Source organism: Dendrobates tinctorius, unplaced genomic scaffold (genome assembly GCF_039654945.1).
Source record: "Dendrobates tinctorius isolate UK_male_01 unplaced genomic scaffold, ASM3965494v1 ptg000049l, whole genome shotgun sequence".
In the NCBI taxonomy this organism is placed as follows: Eukaryota; Metazoa; Chordata; class Amphibia; order Anura; family Dendrobatidae; genus Dendrobates; species Dendrobates tinctorius.
This window is the reverse complement of record NW_027361717.1, coordinates 7532151-7554149: the sequence shown is the minus strand read 5'-3', so window position 1 is coordinate 7554149 and position 21999 is coordinate 7532151. Positions and strand designations below refer to the sequence as shown.

General features: G+C 40.3%; 1 protein-coding gene across 5 annotated transcripts in view; it reads left to right on the top strand.

Annotated features, from left to right (window-relative positions):
* LOC141091106 (ephrin type-A receptor 3-like) overlaps positions 1-16323 on the top strand; it is a 409334-nt gene extending 393011 nt beyond the window's left edge. For all 5 annotated transcript variants that reach the window (XM_073576465.1, XM_073576466.1, XM_073576463.1 and 2 more), the window contains 3 exons: positions 3030-3223; positions 7872-8012; positions 14800-16323. In XM_073576465.1, the coding sequence (XP_073432566.1) occupies positions 3030-3223; positions 7872-8012; positions 14800-14899 (435 nt within the window). In that variant the 3' untranslated portion in view covers positions 14900-16323. The remainder of the gene's footprint in view (positions 1-3029; positions 3224-7871; positions 8013-14799) is intronic.
* Positions 16324-21999: the final 5676 nt, after the last annotated feature.

Here is a 21999-nt window from a genome sequence, read left to right as displayed (position 1 = left end):
GCGACCGGCTCCCCCGCTGTCCATCGCTGATCGCGCGAGAATGTCCGGCTCCATTTCTCGTCGGGCGCTTCCTGCTGAGACTTCCTGCTGTGACGTCCAGCGACGCGTGGAGGCGGGCGGGAGGACGCAGGATCGCTGTGTGTGAATGGTGAGTATCGTGCGCTGCGTCGCTGCTGAATCGCTGTGAGGTCTTTCTGTATGAAAGCTCACTAGCGATCATTTAGCGATGCACCAGCGATCCTGACCGGGTGGGATCGCTGGTCGGATCGCTGGTGCATCGCTAAATGTAAAAGGGCCTTAAGTGAATGATTCTTGGATCATCATTATTGTTGAACGGGCAAGGAATGCCAGAGTGGTGGGAAATTTAAGATGTAGATAATTCTCATTTCTTTATTTTATGACATTCCGTGTCCCAACATTTGGGCCATACCTCTAACATGAAGTGTGAGACATTTAAAAGAACACTACTAAAATCTGAATAAAGGGTAACATTATGTTGAATGTCAAAAAAAATTCCAAGCTCGAGATATTCTTTGAATACTTCATGATTCTACATTATAAGTCAAGAAAGTGCCAAATGTATTAGTTCAATTTCTGGTTCTTCACCTTCAATTATTTATTTTTAATAGAATGTAATTCTGCCAAAAGGAATTGCTTGACCTGACCAAGTAGTTTTCCCCTTTTTAGTTCCTAACTGAATAATAATGTGATCCTATGGATGCACAGTTTAAATAAAGACCCCTGAAGTCAGTTGTCATAGATGGGGTCAGTTGAAACGAGACATACATGAGATGAGCAGACAACCATGTAATACATGAGTGAGCTGGCAACGCCATCATGAGAGCTGCTCTTTATCATCTGTGTGCCCTTGCTCCTATTTAGGGTTGAGATTCGCTCTATCAAATCCGTATTCTATAACAGGGCAATTGGAAAGACAACTCCTTGTATATTTATAGTTTTTTAATGGGGTTGACAAGAGACGCATCCCTAGCAATCAGGCTGCCTCAAATTAGATAAAACCTTCAGCTCAAGGCCAAATTGGACTTTATCTGCGAAAATAGAAGGGCCACGGAGGCTTAGCGGTAATCTCATCACACTTTTATCTTACAGCCATAATAAGGTTGTCCGAAAGGGAAACATTGCAGATGAATGGTGAAAACTCAGTATTTGTGGAGTTTAAACTATTTTCTTTATCCTTAAAAGTGTATCAGTCATGACCAGACAATTTTTGGATCAGTAAAGTTCTGGAGCAACTCGAGAAATTCTACTTCCAATATGGATATGTGCCCCGGTTTACAGATTATGTCCTTGTAATTTTCCATGTAAATACATACTACAGAATGATGATGGTCAATTAAATTCAACCATTATGTTTATTGATTGCCTTTAAAAGTCACTAATTCATTGATTCTTAGTCTACATGATAGAGGACACTGGTTCAGGGCAAGATAGAAAATAAAAATGTTTGATCTCAACTGGCCACCAATAAACTCTATACTGTAGATAAATTATATACAGTGGGGAAAAGAATTTAGTCAGCCACCAATTGTGCAAGTTCTCCCACTTAAAAAAAATAAGAGAGGCCTGTAGTTGACATCATAGGTAGACCACAACTATGAGAGTCAAAATGAGAAAACAAATCCAGAAAATTACCTTGTCTGATTTGGCAAGATTTATTTTGGAAATTATGGTGGAAAAAAAGTATTTGTATAAGTTATTGTTTTTTTAAATTAAAAATAAGCTTCAAGTTACCTTATATATCTATAATTAAAAGACAAAATTCTGTCCTCAAGAAGCCACCACTAGGGGGAGACTAGGAACTTACTGCATACTTATTTTATAAATTCAATAATAGCAGATTATGCAGTGAGCTCCTAAGCGCCCCCTAGTGGTGGCCTCTGGAGGATGGCATTTTAGTTTTTAACTTCATGCAACTAGGTGGAGCTCTGTAAATTAAGATAAAGTACCACCCACTATGCACCCCTTCCCACCATTTGCCATAGATGTAAGGTGCATGATTTGTATCAGTGTTTGGAGCGTATATAAGAGCTGAGTCCACTATACACATGATAGGTGCCTGCTGTGTTACATAGCCATCAGCCTCTGCTAAAACAAGAACTAGAGCTATTTAGCGCCAAAATATTGCTATCCATCACTGACTGCAATATTTATGCATTGTGATCTCCTTAGAACACTGATTCCAGTTCCCCCTAAGCACACTACGCAATGTAAGGATACAGTGCAAAGGATCAATTGCCGAAAATCTCAAGTACTTTGACGGAACTAATAAATAGGAAATAGTAAAAGAAAAATGTAAATCTAAAAAATATTTTTTTTTTAAAAAAGGGAAAAACATGAAAGCTCACCTACCTTTTCCTTAGCCACAAAGAAACAAACAAAAAAAATTTGCAAAAAGTCTAATATGGCAATATATAAAATCATATAAGCCATATGGCAAACTCCATAAAACGAAACAAAAAAATGAAATGAGAGAATTGTCTTTTTTCATTCAGTCCCCGCTCCTTCCTGACAGAATACAATAAAAAGCAAACTAACTTCTCATGTAGTCCAAAAGTGTTCCAAGGAAACTAAAGCCATACCAATCTCACACCATGACGATCCAAATGAAATTTTATTAATTACGATTTCTGAATTTTTTTTAACACATAAAAAAATAGACAAGATTGGCATTACCATAATGATATGGACCTGAAGGATCAGGTTGGTGGGCCATTTTACTGCGCCTCAAAAACATGGCAAAATCATTGTTATTATTATACCCATTAAACTAAACAATGCAAAGAAAAGGACGCTCCTCCTTTATAGGTGTCTAAAGGAAAGGTGTGCTTAATTCTCTCAATTACTATACATATTAAGGCTTTTAAGTCTATTATTTGTCCACTTCAAAGGCTTACATCTTTTCAGGAAAATGAACATAAAGGAGAGTAATCACGTCAATTGAAATAGTCCTCACCAGAGAAATGAATGGGCCTGTCATGATGGTAATGAATTTTAATCTTTCCTGTTAGGTAATTAAAGCGATAGATGAGGGGTACCGCCTGCCGCCCCCCATGGACTGCCCTGTGGTTTTACATCAGCTCATGTTGGATTGCTGGCAGAAATGTAGGAGTGACCGACCCAAGTTTGGGCAAATTGTTAACATCCTCGATAAATTGATACGTACGCCGAGCACCCTAAATGAACTCGCCAATAGTTCTGCATGGTAAGAAATTATTTTGTATTATTATTGCATTTCATTAATTATTGTACTAACGTTATTTTATTCTCAGTCATATTAGAACCAAATAATGGGAAACCAGTAAACCATTATATTCTTGAAATTTTAGAGTATGTTCATACAGAATTTTTTGAGCAGTTTTCATTAGTGAGTATGCTTTAAAAAAAAACCTGAAAAATGATTTAATAAACACTTGAAATTCCTGTTATATTAATTTATACTGTAGTATAAAATATCTATGCTGTGCTTAAAGCACCACTCCAGGGTTTTGGTCTTTTCACAGCTGGAGTGGTGCTTTAAACGTAAGATCCCTGTCCCCAGTCATATATTCACCCTCTGGGGTCTTTACTGTTTTTAGGAGATGCTCTTGTCCCGCGGTGCCACTTTGTGACAGCAGCTGCTGACTGGACGGAAGTCAGAAGTTACGTCACAAGCTCTCAGTGTAAGTCTATGAGAGCCAGAACGATGACAGAATGAGGCTCTCATAGACTTGCATTGATTAATGACTTCTGGTGCACTCCAACAAACACTGGAGCAGCCGGAAGGTCAAAAGCCTCAGGAGACCGACTGGAGCAGCAGTAATAGAAGGGGAAGACGCTGATAGGTGAGTATATGACATGGGAGCAGGGACATTCAATTTGAAGCCACACTCCAGCAGAGGGGTGCTTCAAGTTCAGTGTTTTTAGTTTTTTTTCACTCTTTGCGTTTTAAAATACTGCCTGGTGAGAAAAAAGAAAATGTATGTCATTTTGGTGAAGTGGCTCATGTTGGAATTTGCATCACTCTAGGTACTGTCCAAATCAGAAGACTGCAGATTAGGAAAGATAAATCTTTCAATAAGACTCAAAAAAAAACTCATTAAAACAGCTTCAGGAAATTAGAAACTCCTCCAAAAACTCCCCAAAAAGTTGCAACGCCAGCAGTTTCCACTAGCAAACTCATCATTTTTAGCTACCTCAAAAAAATCTCTGTGTGCACATACCCTTAAAGGAAACCAGAGTAAAGGTATGTGTCATGGGTTTACCGTGACAGAGAGAGAAGCCAGCCAGAAGATTGCAGAGTCTAGTTTCTCCTATTACTGCACTGGTTAGAAGCACTGCACCTTCATATTAAACGGTGCAGGTTTCTTTTAGCAGTGCAGGGGTTTACCTGCTCAGTTGAGAGATCTTGGAAGCTTTCCTGCATTAAGACTCTCAGCTGTTCACTGTTAGCCAAAGACATACTGTTAGAGAATTTAGATTGTGAGCCCCATCGGGGACAGTGATAATGTGTGCAAACTGTAAAGCGCTGCGGAATATGTTAGCGCTATATAAAAATAAAGATTATTATTATTATTATTATTAGCCACTCCCCTCTTCTATATATTCTGGGCGCTGGCAAGCACCCATTGCCAGGGACTGCGTTGTTTTGGAGATGGCAATTTGTTTTTGTTGTTTGAGAAGGTGTTTGGTGGATTTATCTAAGACTGTTGCCAGGTTTGGTTGTGTGCTAATCCCCTTCTTCTGCAACTTTGGTTTTTCTTCATCCTCCACTCCCCAGTATTTACCTCTGCTGTTTGTGTGGGTATAATTGTATGATTGGTATTTTACTTTATCCCTGTTTGCATTACCTTGTTCGTCAGGTTGGTGTATTATGGTACACCACAACTCCCCTCTTCCCTGGGTGAGGGAAGGGTACAGACTGAAAGCAGATTCAGTAGCTAAGACAAGGTATTTGGCCCTAGAATCTTCACCATCAGACCTAATGCAGGAAACAAAGAAAACTAGGGCGCCCCTAGCCTTAGGGACAGGGAAGGAGCCGCCAACAGAGTCATGAAAGTATGTGCCCACTGTATTTTCACAGGATTTTCAGAGCAGAACCTACAAGTTTTTGAGGAGGAGTGTTTGCTCTGTTTCTGTTCCAAAACCTCCTCAAAATGCTTTGTGTACATAGCCTAAGAGCAGCAAATCTGTGTACTTTTGGGAAGAATGTACAGACTCCATGAAGATATAGATGTGTCCTTCTTTATCTCACTTGGCTGCACAAGTGCCAAGATGAGTGGCATGTGATGACTAAGGTTGGAAAAAAACATATTGAGAAATATTTATCAAGATAAATGTATCATAATTCTGGTGTCATTTGCACTGAAAACTATATTTCATGACCTGCATCAAATTTAGGATGTGTTTTAGACATTTATTATGACTTGAATGATGTTGGGGCATGGTTTTATTGAAAAGGGTGTGACTTATTGGAAAAGGGAACTTGCCTAAAGTGCGACAGTATGTGCTAAAAGTGAGACAAAATTGCGGCCCACATTTCTGGCACAGAGTAAGCCAACTAATAGGTGGTGTAAACATAGGGCCCGATTCATCGACGCTTTTACCCCAGAATTCTGGTATAAAAAGCTTTGTAAAGTCACAAAGTTTTGGCTCAACGTGAGGTTGTGCTCAAATTTTCCAACTTTTGACGTTCTCACACCATTTTTGCTCAGCTCCAACAAAGTGGGAGGAACTGGGGTGAGACAGAAGTGTGGCAAACGCTACTCGTCAAATTCATGATGAGCAACAGTGTTCGCTAAGCTACAAATCTTACTCCGGCTGAAGTATGATTTATGGAGAGGTGCACATGCCACCTTTCAGATGCTCCTGATTCAATAAGAGGCATGCATCTCTAAATGAATCAGGAACTTCTGATTCCAGCATGCTCTCTCACCAAGATTGACATGAATACCGCAAGTCTTGACGAATCGAGGCTTTTCACCAGTAAATCTTAAGATTAGACAGATTTACCAAAGAGCATGAACTACTATGGTAACTCTGAGACATTTTCAGATTGTCTATTTTAAGACTGTGTTCACATGTCCAATAGGTGTTTCATTTTTGGATCAGTTTTGGGATGACCAAGACAGAAATAAAATAATCCAGTACATGATCCATTTTTTTCAATGGTGATGCAAATGTCTTAAAATGTCTTTTGTTTGATGACTGCAATCCATTTTTAGCTGGATTTAAAAAGACATATTCTGCACAACTTTTTGACTTCAATGATTTAAAGCACCACTCCATCGTTTTTTTTTCAGCCCCGGCATGGCACTTTAAACATAAATCCCCTGCCCGCGGGTATATACACTCCCTCCGGCGTATTTATGGATCTTTGGATCTGCGGTGCCAACTTGTGACAGTAGCTTCTGACTGTCTGGAAGTTAAGAAATATTGTCATAAGCTCTCAAAACAAGTCTATGAAAGGCTCTCATAGACTTATATTGAAAAGTGACCTCTGCGCCACTCCATGAAACACTGGAGCGTGCTGGCAGGTCACTTTTTGCAGGAGACCAATGGGATCAATGCTGGAAAACAATGAAGGCTGCAGCAGGTGAGTATCAGACAGGGGACAGGGGAATTACATTGAAAGCACCACTCCAGCAGCGCAATAAAAAAAAACCGCTGGAGATGGTGCTTTAACAAATGGATCAAGCTGTAATCAATTTGTTTAACTGCACAAAAAAGTTATGTGTACATAGCGCTCTTGTCCTTCTCTGAAACTGATTGCTGCAGGATTCGTTAAAGGGCCTGTTACACATAGCGATATCACTAGCAATATCGCTAAAGCGTCACTGATTTTGTGACGCAGCAGTGATATCGGTAGCGATATCGCTACATGTGATACTCACCTCTGACCGGCTCTCCCGCTGGTTATCGCTGATCGCGCGAGATCGGCCTGGTCCATTTCTCGCTATAGGCTTCCTGCTGTCGCCGATGAGCGAGCCATGGATGCGGGCGGAAGACAGTCACCCTCGCCACGTCTGACAGGTGAGTACGACCACCGACCACTGCGGCATCGCTAGTGAGATCTGCCTGTTTGGCAGCTCACTAGCGACCATTTAGTGAGGCACCAGCGATCCTGACCGGGTCGTATCGTTGTCGGGATCGCTGGTGCATCGCTAAATGTAATGTCAGATTTAAGTAAATCTTCACCCTGTTGGGAGTTATTTTTGTCATATGTGTTCAGACAATGGTTGTGATTAGAATTTCAGTCTTCTGAGAGGTAAAGGTGAGCACATTACAGATTAGTCGCCAGAACGGTGTTCTTCATATGGCCAGGGCAGGTTTTCAAATATGGTATTAAACAGTGAAGAATAGCATTCAATAACAGCAAGTCGAGATTCTTAAAAACAATGAGAAATGAATATATTAAGTACATTAGAAAAAAAAAGTACATTTTCACTATGCAATCATTAAATGTTTTTATTGAAACTGGAATAGTTATTTCATGGCACTTCCTGTTAACTCTGTAGACCTCATTCATACTTGTCGGATTCCACGCAAATTTCATACTGGATTCCACATAAAGGATCCGGAACCCTGTTCACACATAACGACAAGTGACCATGCAGATTTCCAGCTGCATGGCAGAAAAAAAAATCATAGAGAAACTTAGAGAGAGCAATATTTCCAAATACCTCCTCACTTCATTTTTTTACTGTATCGTCCTACAGCATAGATCTAAGAGGGCCAAATATATCAATAAGGCTGGGTTCACATGTTCCTGCTGCTGCAAGTACAAGTGGATCACAAAGTTTTATATCCTTCACCTTTACTTGCTTACTGAAAATTTACACACTAAATTGAATTTCTGCTGATTTCTTCTCCAGGCAGGATCCAAATATGCCAGAAGCCTTTACAGTGACTAGCGTAGAAGAATGGCTAGAGGCTATCAAGATGACTCAGTATATAGAGCATTTCACAATGGCGGGGTATGTCACCCTAGATTCTGTACTGTACCTAAGTAACAGGTGAGGACTGTCTCTATTTTATGTCAATACTCAATATCGCCTCTTTAATGTGTCCTTATTAACTTACAGTCTATACACAGGGCGCTTGTATTTTTTACGCTTTACGCCTTTGAAGTTATTAGGGAAGGCATTGCATTCAGGCTGTAGACAGTAAGGAAAACGATATCCCAGCAAGAACTGTAGAACTGGGAATCAGCACTGAACTGAAGCTGTGCCAATGCATGAGCGCTAGTGAAGGCAGCAGCACCCTGGACACAGAGACCTCAAATCTGGCACCGCAGACTGAAAAGTGCAACTTTTTTAAATTAGTGGTAACCAGTTAAGGAATTTTTCCACAATCTGAACTAAGCCTAATTTTTCAATATTGCAAAAATTATTAACATGCCAGAATGAATGCAATAAATACAGTTTTACCACCTAAACTACACCAGTGGTTTTTCATAGTTGGTAACTCCTCTATTTGATCTCTGAGGGTTTACAGAGAGTTGGGGTAAAAAATAATCCCAAACCACAAGGCTTGACCGCAACCTATGGAGATTGAGTGAAGGGGCGGCGCTGCAAAAGTTTGTCAGTTTGTATACAGTTTGTGCCATTGTTCTATGTTGAACATCAGCAGCTTACAAGAGATGAGGGGTAAAACCCAGGAATAAAGAGGAGAAGCAAAAGGCTACTGGGAAATGTAGTTTCCCAGTCATTTGCACTTCAGTCAAAGAAATGATGAGGAATGGGAAAGAAACTTGAGAAAGAAGGCACACGGTGTGGTCATCCATGCATAAGACTATACACACGTGGTCAAAATTGTTGGTACTCCTCGTTTAATGACAGAAAAACCCACAATGGTCACAGAAATAACTGACAAAAGTAATAATAAATCAAAAATCTATGATGAACAAATTAAATTCAGGCATTGCTTTTCAACCATGCTTCCGCAGAATTAAAAAAAAAAATTAAAACTCATGAAATAGGCCTGGACAGAAATGATGGTACCCCTGTGACAAAATGGACATGTTAAATTAAGGTGTGTCGACTAATTAGCATCACAGGTGTCTACAATCTTGGAATCAGTGAGTGGGCCTGTATAGAGGGCTACAGATACTCACTGTGCTGTTTGGTGACATGGTGTGTATCACATTCAACACGGACCAGAGGAAGCGAAGAAGAGTTGTCTCAGGAGATTAGAAAGAAAATTATAGACAAACATGTTAAAGGTAAAAGTTATAAGACCATCTCCAAGCAGCTTGATGTTCCTGTGACTACAGTTGCACATATTATTCAGAAAATTAAGCTCCATGTGACTGTAGCCAACCTCCCTGGACGTGACCGCAGGAGGAAAATTGATGACAAATCAAAGAGACGGATAATACGAATGGTAACAAAAGAGCCCAGAAAAACTTCTAACCAGATTGAAGGTGAACTTCAAGCTCAAGAAACATCAGTGTCAGACTGCACCATCCGTCATTGTATGAGCCAAAGTGTACTTCATAGAAGATGACCAAGGAGGACACCATTGTTGAAAAAAAAAATCATAAAAAAGCCAGACTGGAATTAGACAAACAAAATGTTGACAAGCCACAAAGCTTCTGGGAGAATGTCCTATGGACAGATGAGACAAAAATGGAATTTTTTGGCAAGGCACACAAGCTCTATGTTCACAGACGGAAAACTGAAGCATATCAAGAAAAGAACACTGTCCCTACTGTGAAACATGGAGGAGGCTCTGTTATGTTCTGGGGCTGCTTTCCTCCATCTGGCACAGGGTGTCTAGAATCTGTGCAGGGTACATTGAAATCTCAAGACTTTCAAGGGATTCTAGAGAGAAATATGCTCCCCAGTGTCAGAAAGCTTGGTCTCAGTCGCAGGTCATGGGTCTTGCCACAGGAAAATGACCCAAAACACAAAGGTAAAAACACCCAAGAAGGGCTAAGAGGAAAATATTGGACTATTCTGAAGTGGCCTTCTATAGCCCTGACCTAAATCCTTTTGAGCATCTTTGGAAAGCGATGAAACATGCCATCTGGGAAAGGCAACCTTCAAACACGAGACAACTGGGGCAGTTTGCTCTTGAGGAGTGGGCCAAAATACATGTCAAGAGGTGCAGAAATCTCATTGACTATTACAGGAATCGTTTGATTGCAGTGATTGCCTCAAAAGGTTGTGTAACAAAATATTAAGTTAAGGGTACCATCACTTCTGTCCAGGCCTATTACATGAGTTTTATTTTTTTTAAATTCTGTGGAAGCATGGTTGAAAAGCAATGTCTTAATTTCATTTGTTCATTTTCATAGATTTTTGATTTATTATTACTTTTCTCAGATTCAAGTTATTTCTGTCACCATTGTGGCTTTTTCTGTCATTAAACGAGGGTACCAACAATTTTGACCACGTGTGCATGTATTATTAAGTTATGTAGCTACTGGCTTAACAACAAAACAATACATTTTGGGATAATCCCTTTAAAGAGAACCTGTTACTTGCTCAAAAAGGAGTTAATTACATTATAAAAATGATTCTGCAACTTATTTCCGATTTCTGTTTTACGCTGTGTCACTCCATTGCAGACATGTGCATATTTGTAAACTTTGGAGGGCAGTATGTTAAATCTCTGCTTACAGACCAACTAGGAGTTGCTTCCAAGTCGCTTTCATGCCTCTCTCCCAGACACTAAAAATCACAGCTCAGTAGTCTCTGAGTTTGCTTGACCGATAGATTAGCTGCCATTGATAAACTCTGAAAAAACTGAGTTTATGACACTTTTTGTAGGGGGTTTTGTCCACACGCTTTTTGAGCGTTGACCACGTTTCTCAATGTTCACCAAGCCACTTAGCTATCACTCCTGCCTTGTGACATGGCCCTCCATTATGCTAGAAAAAGCATTGTTTTTTGTGATGAAGTTTCCTTCAGACTATTTGGGACATCTGGAAAAATTAATGTCCAGAAAACAAAAGATGAATACTACCATAAGTCCTGTGTCATGCCAACTGCAAAGCACTCTGAGACCATTCATCTGTGGGGGCTTTTCATTCACAATTCTGCTTAAGAACACTGCCATGAATAAAGAATGGGACCTAAACATCCTCCAAGAGAAACTTCTCCCAATGATCCAGGAGCAATTCGGTAATGAACAATGCATTTCCAGCATGATGGAGACCACATCACAAAGTAAAAGTGCTAACTAAGTGGCTTGGAGAGTAAAATATTGAAATGTTGGGTCCATGGTGAGGAAACTCCCAAAGTCTTAGCCCCGTTGAGAACCTGTCGTCAGTGGGTGGATAAAGGAAAACACAGAAATGGTGATAAACTCCAAGCACTGATGGACAAGAATGGGCGGTCATCAGTCAGGATTTTGCCCAGAAGCTGATATCCAATTGCCAGAGCAAAGTGCAGAAAATAAAGTTCAATTCTGGCATAAAAAAAGTTTAAAAATGTATGAAATGCTTGTAATTGTACTAACCATAGAAACATGTGGCTAAAAGATGTAGCAACACTGAAGCAGTAAACTTTCTGAAAACCAGAACTTGTATCAATCTCAAACCTTTTGGCCGTGACTATACAGAGAAGATCCTATAACAAATCCACGGAAGTGGATAACTGAGCTTATCTGAACATCCAATGTCATGATTGCCAGTTTGACCATAAGCAAATTTTACATATTTCCAAAAAAAAGTCCTCATTTTAATAAGCTGCTGGCCAACATAGCTTCCTACGCCATGTGACTTACACGGCCAGAAATAGGCAAATCTCGCATTTCCACAGATCGTGTTTGTTAACCCCTTTCTACCATATGACGTACTATCCCGTCCATGTGCTCTGGGACTTAATTCCCAGGGACGGGATAGTACATCATAGCGATCAGCGGCGCCCACGTGGTGAGCGCCGCTGATCGCGGCCGGGTGTTAGCTGATTATCACAGCTGACACCTGGCACAATTTGTCAGGGGGGGTCACGGACCGCCCCCGACACGTTAACCCCTTGTACACCACGATCGCGGTGTACCGGGGGTTAAAGGGAAGCATCGGCAGGGAGGGGGCTCCCTCCATTCTTACCTGAGCCCCCCACCGCAGCGCAATGTGCAGCGCTGCTGCGGGGGGCTCTTTCCCTACAGGCCCCCAGATCCAAGATGTCGACGGGAACCTTCGGGGGCCTGTAGGGAGCTGGCTTCCTCAGTGCCTGAAAAGCGCAGGCATGAGGAAGTCTGTGTCTATGCCTGTGACAGATCGCTGATCTGTCACAGTGATCTGTGATGTGACAGATCAGCGATCTGTCACAGGACAGTGATGTCCCAACTGGGACAATGTAATAAAGTTAAAAAAAAAAAAAGTGTAAAAATATTCCCCAAGAAATTCATTTTTTGAAAATAAAAAAAAAAACAATAAAAGAACACATATTTGGTATCTCCGCATCCATAACGACCCGCCCTATAAAACTGTCCCATTAGTTAACCCCTTTAGCGAACCCCTTAGAAAATAAAAATAAAAAACGAAGCAAAAAATAATGATTTATTGTCATACCACCGAACAAAAAGTGCAATAACGCGCGATCAAAAAGACGCATATAAATATCCATGGCACCACTGAAAACGTCAGCTTGTCCCGCAAAAAACAAGCCGCCATACAGCATCATCCACAAAAAAGTAAAAAGTTATAGCTCGCAGAATAAAGAGATGCAAAAATAATTATTTTTTATATAAAATAGTTTTCATTGCATAACACCGCCAAAACATAAAAAAACTACCTAAATGAGGTATCGCTGTAACCGTACTGACCCGAAGAATAAAATCGCTTTATCAATTTTACCGCACGCGGAACGGTGTAAACGCACCCCCCCAAAAGAAATTCATGAAACGCTGGTTTTTGTTCATTCTGCGTCCCAAAAATTGGAATAAAAAGCGATCAAAAAATGTCACATGCCCGAAAATGGTACCAATAAAAACGTCAACTCGTCCCACAAAGAATAAGGCCTCACATGACTCGGTGGGTCAAAATACGGAAAAATTATAGCTCTCAATATGTGGTGATGCAAAAACTATTTTTACAATAAAAAGCGTCTTTTAGCGTGTGACAGCTGCCAAACATAAAAACCGCCATAAATAGTAAATCAAACCCCCCGTTATCACCCCCTTAGTTAGGGAAAAATAATAAAATTAAAAAAATGTATTTATTTCCATTTTCCCATTAAGGTTAGGGTTAGGGCTAGGGCTAGGGTTAGGGCTATGGTTAGGGCTAGGGTTAGGGCTGAGATTAGGGTTAGGGGTGAGTTGGGATTAGGGTTGGAGTTAGAATTGGGGGTTTCCACTGTTTGGGCACATCAGGGGCTCTCCAAATGCAACATGGCGTCTGATCTCAATTCCAGCCAATTCTGCGTTGAAAAAGTCAAATGGTGCTCTTTCCCTTCCAAGCTCTGCCATGCGCCCAAACAGTGTTTTACCCCCACATATAGGGTATCAGCATACTCAGGACAAATTGCAAAACAACTTTTGGGGTCCAATTTCTCCTGTTACCCTTAGGAAAATAAAAAATTGGGGGCAAAAATATCATTTTTGTGGAAAAAATGATTTTTTTATTGTTACGCCCAGGCGTTATAAACTTCTGTGAAGCACTTGGGGGTTCAAAGTGCTCACCACACATCTAGATAAATTCCGTGGGGGGTCTAGTTTCCAAAATGGGGTCACTTGTGGGGGGTTTCCACTGTTTAGGTACATCAGGGACTCTCCAAACGCGACATGGTGTCCAATCTGAATTCCAGCCAATTTTGCATTGAAAAAGTCAAACGGCGCTCCTTCCTTTCTGAGGCCTGCCATGCATTGAAACAGTGGTTCCCCCCACATATCAGGTATCAGCGTACTCAGGACAAATTGCACAATAACTGTTGCAGTCCAATTTCTCCTGTTACCCTTGGTAAAATAAAAAAAATTGAACCTGAAGTATTTTTTTTGTGAAAAAAAGTTAAATGTTCATTTTTTTTAAAATATTCAAAAAATTCCTGTGATGCGCCTGAAGGGTTAATAAACTTCTTGAATGTGGTTTTGAGCACCTTAAGGGCTGCAGTTTTTAGAATGGTATCACTTTTGGGTATTTTCTATCATGTAGCCCCTCAAAGTGGCTTCAAATGTGATGTGGTCCGTAAAAATAAAATGGTGTTGCAAAAATGAGAAATCGCTGGTCAATTTTTAACCCTTATAACTTCCTAACAAAAAAAAATTTGGTTCCAAAATTGTGCTGATGTAAAGTAAACATGTGGGAAATGATATTTATTAAGTTTTTTGTGTGCCGTATCTCTGTGATTTAAGGGCATAAAAATTCAAATTTGGAAAATTGCGAAATTTTCCAAATTTTCACCAAATTTCCATTTTTTTCACAAATAAACACAAGTTATATGAATGAAATTTTACCACTAACATGAAGTACAATATGTCACGAGAAAACAATGCCAGAATTACCGGGATCCATGAAAGCATTTCAGAGTTATAACCTCATAAAGGGACAGTGGTCAGAATTGTAAAAATTGGCTCGGTCATGAACGTGCAAACCACCCTTGGGGCTTAAGGGGTTAATAAATGCTGTATTTCAAATCGCAAACTTCATGAATTTATTTTCCCACCACATATAAATTATATTGACTATTTAACCACATTGATGTTGCACTCCAATTATCCCTGAAAAATTGACTTATTACCAATTTTTCTGCGCATTATCAATTCCAACATTTATCTTATTTGCCAAAACAGACATATAAGAATGTAAAAGCCTCAATAATAATTAATAATATCTTTTATATCAATTTTTTTTAGTGAACTGACCAAAATGGGAATCACATTAACAGGCCATCAGAAAAAAATCCTCTGCAGCATACAGAACCTTCAGGCTCTAGGAACACATGTGCAAATCTAATAGCGCCTTGGTGTTTACCATGTCCTATAACGGGATGTTCCGTGCACTACCAAAAGCAGTATACTCCAAGCTGCGGATGTTTCAGCTGACCTTCCAATAATACAACTACTGCAGGAAATGATATTCAATTCCCAAGGTATATATATATGGGAACAACGTCTGGATTTCGGACTACGGTGCCTTTGGATAGGTATTTTTGAACGGTGAAAAAATATCTATGAAAAAACTCCAAGAGACATAACCCAGTGTCAAATCTATAGGCCGAGTGATTGTTGATGGTTCGATATAGTGGAAATTGTCCGTGTAAAAGGCAGTGGTGCAAGTGATGATATTTTCTATGTTATGGAAAATGTTATTGGACTGATTAGGGTAGGGTCTTTATTTCCCCACAAGGGTGATGGAGAATGGATCCAGTCTATACGGAGCAGAGTCAACCGTGCTGCTACATAGAGAAATTCTTGAGGGTGGTATACCTCATGGGTCAAAATTCTTCGACAGGTAGATGACAGAACTGAACCTCTTCACCATTAACATGCCATCCATTCATTCCAGTATGATTTGTAGCCAAAAATCGCAGCCCTCTGCCATGTCCTTGGTTTGTAGCCATCACGAGTCTGCTCCGCCGCACTGCATTGTCGAGAAACTCAATAAAATCTATGTAGCATTTGATTCACATTGATAGTCCTGTCTTTCAATAGTAAGAGCATATGAAAGGAGGATTTGCGTAGGGTTTCATTTATCAGCCTCAAGGATATCTCCGCTCTCCGTGAAACCTTTGCGAATCATTGTCTGAGGGTCAATGCTTAAGAGGCTCCATTCCCTACCCACATGCATAGATGTAGAATTCAAAATATTTCAGTCACGTTCATATACGGAGGCTCGTGTCATAGAAAGACGACAAGTACTGTATGTATTTTTTTCCTTGCAGCTTTTATTTATCAGAAAATAATAGGAGCCAGGGTTTGTGCATTCATTAACAATGACATATTACGGGACCGGCTGTGGCAACGTTGTACATAGATGTAGAGGAAGTCTGTAAAGATAATACATTGTAGCACAACTTTGCTTTGTTGGGTGCGTACACCATGTTGTGTTCATTTTGTGTGCCCTAAGTAACCGTCATACCCTGGATTCTTAAGAAGAGGACCGTAATGGAAGCGTAGATTGCAAGATGCAAGCTTTACGCCTAACCGCAGCCGATGTGGACCCGTGCCAAGCTCTCCACGCTTATTCAGGAACTGTTGGCATCAAACCCAGAGCCGAAAAGTTCATCTGGTACTAAAAGAAACAACTTTTCCAAAACACACAAGTGTACTCATGTGGGATGTTTTATATATGAATCTCTATATATTGTATATATGTACATAGCTTTCTTTTGAATGTTAATAAAAGACCAATAATCAAAAGAACCATATAGCAAAGAAGCAGATGGGCTCGTTATTTATGTCATGACAGTATGAAAATGACGCTATTACTCCACACATTGATATAATGTGAGTTGAGATGATTTAATTTCTAGATTTTAGGTTTTCCATACACCTTAGGTAGCTCTTATTTTCAAAAGCCACTGTATATTGTGTGACTCCACCATACACATGTACAAAAGGACTACGAATGGGCACGCCAGTATATACAAGACCTGGGACCTGATCCCAACACAAGCGGCAGGTTATCTCACCCTACATCTACTCTGTATGGACACCTTGGGACTGTAATTGCATGGGAAATGTTCTTTACTGGGAAACGTTCCATAGGATCGGTTGGGATCGACTTGTATCCACAGTGAAAAAAGATGTCACCAAGAATTAAAGAAACAATGAATATGACACATACATTTTCAATAATCAAACACCAACAAATTCTGCTATTGATTTATAGTAGTTGGTCCAAAAGTTTGCAACTTGTATTAGACACTATAACAGATGGATAGAAAATAAAAAATGTGAAAATTATAAAGAAAATCATATTTGGGGAAAAATGGAAGGAACTTAAGACCCCATCAGATAGCTGCTAGCCCGTGGTTCAGCCGACAGCTATCTCTCCTAACTCCCCCAGTACTGACTGGCTTGGCAGAGCGTTCCTGTGTGCCAGATCCCTCTAGCTGCTTATCTCCATGCAAAATAAAAGGAGTCGCAATTGGATTTCAAAAGGCCGCCAACATCATCTATTGGAGGACAGTCGGGAGGCCTCTGCACTGCACACAGACTGCCAGCCAATCCCACCAAGGGTTTGGCTGACTTTAATCTAATGTGTATGAGGTCTTTTTAAGGAGTTTCACATAATTAGAAATATGGGCATCCATTTAATAAAGCGAATGCCACTTTGGTCTGTTGGCTGAGCCACGTATTGCAGCTCGTTCCTATTCAATTTGCAGAACTCTTCTGCTGGCTCTGACTGTTCTGCACGCCCTCTTTCTTTATTTTCAGTGCTTGAGATTGCAGCAAGGGAGAAATAGATGTTTGTACCTGGTAGAGCTGAGAGGAGAGAAAGCATCTAGCTAGTAGGGAGGGCAGTTCATTGAAGCTTTAGGTAGGGAGGAAAGCTCTGATAAATCATGTTTGATGTTTGACAAAGGCTGCGTGGAACGGCTGAAGTGATGCATCTCTGGTGAATCAGCTTCACATTTATCCATTGGAGTGTTGTCTGTCTGTCTGTCTGTCTCTATATCTATCTATCTATCTATCTGTCTCTATATCTATCTGTCTGTCTGTCTGTCTGTCTCTCTATCTATCTATCTATCTATCTATCTGTCTGTCTGTCTGTCTGTCTCTCTATCTATCTATCTATCTATCTATCTATCTGTCTGTCTCTATATCTATCTATCTATCTATCTATCTATCTGTCTGTCTGTCTCTATATCTATCTATCTATCTCTATATCTATCTATCTATCTATCTATCTATCTATCTATCTATCTATCTATCTATCTATCTATCTATCTGTCTGTCTCTATATCTATCTATCTGTCTGTCTGTCTGTCTCTCTATCTATCTATCTATCTGTCTGTCTGTCTGTCTGTCTGTCTGTCTCTCTATCTATCTATCTATCTGTCTCTATATCTATCTATCTATCTATCTATCTGTCTGTCTGTCTCTATATCTATCTATCTATCTTTCTGTCTGTCTAGCTATCTAATTTATCATCTGTCTTTCAAACACAGAATATATGAATTTTAAACTGCATTAAAGCTATATAGAGTATGCTTATAAACATTTTTTAGAAAATTGTTTATATCCTAAATTGTAGGCTAAAATTCAAATATACAATGTTTGCACACACTATGACGTACACAGTGTTTACTATTGCACTTATAGTATGTTTATACTGCAGTCACAGTAGCTCACACTTGTTCTTCTTGTATCTATCTATCTATTTATCTACCGTATCTGTCTGTCATCTATCTATTATCTATCTATCTATCTATTATCTATCTATCTATCTATCTATCTATCTATCTATCTATCTATCTATCTATCTATCTATCTATCTCTCTATCCATCTATCTGCTGCTTGAGAAAGGCTCATTGCAGCCGAATCGTTGCCACACTACCTAAGCTATTAAACTCCCTTTTGTATTTTTGAAAATACTGGAGTGCTGCCTCTTTTTTCTGAATTTATATCCTTTTGCACGGAGGGGACTCCTTGCTGAGAGGCCCTGCACCCAGCGTACTTTTATATGTATGCTGTTCCAATTTTTTGATCTATCTATCTATCTATCTATCTATCTATCTATCTATCTATCTATCTAAAGTAAAAAAATGTGGCTTTAATTCAGACCCACATAGCAAGCTATGTGGGGCTGAAATAAAGCCACATTTTTTCACTTTAAAAGGAGTGTTGCCTTCATTTTTTCTAATATTTGGATTTTGGCATATTGGATATATTGCTGTGGAGGCCTGTGCACCCGTGACATAAGTGTTAGGAATCTGGTTTCTACCATGCCTATGCAGCAATCCAGATCCTCACATTTGTCTTCAGAGGCTAAGTCCTTCTTCCCAGCTTCTGAGCATGCCCGTGGGACAAGCTCCCATTGGAGTTCAGGAATCAGGTGCTCAGGTCCTGCTCCTGATTTCATTGGTTCAGCTCAAGGCTCTGGAGATTTCCGGCAGGTCCCATACGCTATAAAAAGTGCGCATGACCATTCCACCATGCGCTAGTATTTTCATACTTGCTGCTGTGTGTTTGCTGATGGATGCTTGGACTGGTGAATGAATCATTAAATACCCCCTTCCTTGGTTATTACGAGTGTGTGAGTCAGTATTAGCGCCAGCGCGCTCAAGCTTCAGCTTTACCAGCAGTTAAGCATCTTGCATTGTGCTTCTCGTACAGCGGTGCCTCCCTGCGGCACTATCCTCGCCGCACTGCTTCGCAGTTCAGAGAGTGTTCGCAGTTGCAACGTCTCTGTTACAGACTCCCGGTAGGTCTAGACGGAGTGTGTCCTGCCAGCATAGGCCACTCCTGTGACCGATTACCGCGTCTGTCTCGCTGAGCCTCTGTGAGTGGCTAACAGACTCAGCAAGTTGTATTTATGTTTTGCTGCAGCTCTGTGTGTGAAACAGAGCTTGCTTCAGCGTTGTTTTTGCATACGTTTACCCTTGCAGCTCTGTGTGTGAAACAGAGCCTGCTCCAGCATTACTATTGCATATGTTTATGCTGCAGCTCTGTGTGTGAAACAGAGCCTGCTTCAAGTGTAATCACTACGTGTGCTATAGCTTGCAGCTCTGTGTGTGTACAGAGCCTGCACAGTGCACTTGGGTGACGCCTTTAACCCTGTGCACACCAGCGCTACTTTGCTCAGCTATCCTCTAGCAGCGGTTATACCATCTACCGCACGGTGGACCCCGAGCGGTGAATGCACTTTATTATAATTTTATTTAGTGCATTCCACTGCTCCTAACATTAAGATTGTGCTGTTCTACTTTTTGTATCTTCTGCCTATCTATCTATCTCTCTATCTATCTATCTCTCTATCTATCTATCTATCTATCTCTCTATCTATCTATCATCTATCTATCAATCTGTCTATTATCTATCTATCTATCGATCTATCCTTATCAGTCTGAATAGACACAGTACAATGGTCATTCTTCTATATACTGAAGCGGATACTTGCATCATTAGATATAGATGTATAAGTCTCGTGTAGTTCAGGTTTGGGGTTATTTTATTAATGACCGAATACTAGAGCAATCTTGGAATTTGAGATGATGTCTCTTGATAGCGACATTTTACATTAGGATTATAATGGATGTTATCTATAAGGTCTGTTATCTCATGTTTTCTGATTTTCTAAATGAAGATAATAAAGCTACGGATATTTGAGAAAGAAAACAATTAAATTAAGGAATAAATGAAGTTTCACTGCAATGTGAACTGATAAGCACAGCGTGCAATGAATGTTGAGCAGCGGTGTCCTACCTGTGGCTTTCTAGCTATTGCAAATGTACAGCTCTCAGCATGTCCTGTAAGCTTTAGGCCCTCAGTAAGCCCAAAGCTTGGTCTGTTTTTTTTTTACCAAAAAATGTGAATAGGCTTTTAAATCCCATTGGTTTGCATTGCATTGTAGTTTGTCTTTGTGCTATATATGCTCAGAAAATCCACTGCCAGTCTTCCCTACAGCTGCATGGCCAATTTGTTCCCACTACTAACTCAGCATATTAACCACAGAAGCTCCAGGAGAAAAGTCACACCAATGACCTTGAGTCTGTGTGGATAGTTCTATCAGGGTGCTACATGCAAATTCTGCAATTTCCCCACATACTATTTAATCCAGTTTTACTTGTGTTCATGTTTCAAAGTTAACATTTTCCTTACAAAATAAGGAATGAGAAATAAATTTCTATCTATAAACAATAATTCCAAACTAAAATGATTTTGCACTAATGAGGGTACAACACCCTGAAACACACGCCTGCAAATGGAATTTCTAGTTTGTCCTTTTATTCTATATCATGTGACAAGGCTCGTTAAAGGGTTGATATTGCATTTTTGGATTGCTGCATCCAGTTGGTGGCAGTAGAGTTGTTGTCTTCTTCCTCTCCTAAAAGGCTATTTGCTTCTCCAATACAGTGACACACAATCCTGCCGAGCTGTCCAGGGTGCTGAAATACTTAAAGAGGTCGTTCACTACTTTTTTATTGATGACTTATCCTTAGGATAGGTCATCAATGTCTGATTTGCTGTGGTCCGAGACCCGGCTGACCAGCTGTCCTCGATGCTCGTGGTGATGGCCACTGGCAGGAACTGCTTGATTGTGGTAGTGACCATGGCAGGGTACTCCTAATGATTTGAACGAGGCCACTACCAGAAGACAGAGAAGCTCCACAATTGAGCAGTTCCTGCCAGCAACACCGAGAACAGCTAATCGGCAGGTGTGCCTGGTGTCAAACTTTGACCAATCAGTTTGATGATCTAGCTTACGAGTAGGTCATCAGTAAAAAAGTAGTGGACAACCTCTTTAAGGGTGTTTTTGAGACATGTGCTTCAGACATGACTAGTAGTGGTAACTAAAGATAATCATGATAACACAAAAATTGTGACACCAACTCATCAAGACATGTTTGGTACACGAGTCTTGATGAAGCATGCGCTGAGGTAAGGTAGGCCAAATTCATTAAGAGGGGTGTGCTTATTTTTCAGCTGCCATGAGAGATAGACATGTACTCTAGTCAGAGGATGGCATACATTTCTTTCTTAATTTATGCCATACATTATGTTGAATTTGTCAAACAGTTGAAGGAGCTGGCTGAAACTGACATAACAATTCCAAAAGTCGCATATTTGCAGCCATGAGTTCCACAAAAACTGGGTGACATTTCAAGCAATTTTATATCACAACAATGGCAAAAACTGCGTGATGGATCAAGGCATAAATGAAACCTGTCACCAGGATTTCCTATTGTACACTGAAGCCCCCCAACTTTTATTCCTGCTTTACAGTGTGGCACCTCTGAGGGTTCAGTCGCCACAGAGGTACTGCACCTCCTCCTGAGGTGTGGTACCCCACCATCCAGGTAAGGTGGAGACACCTGACCACACTCCAACACCTGCATCCCACACAACATAGTAGTGTAGCAAAGCACTCTTTGGTGGCTCCCTGC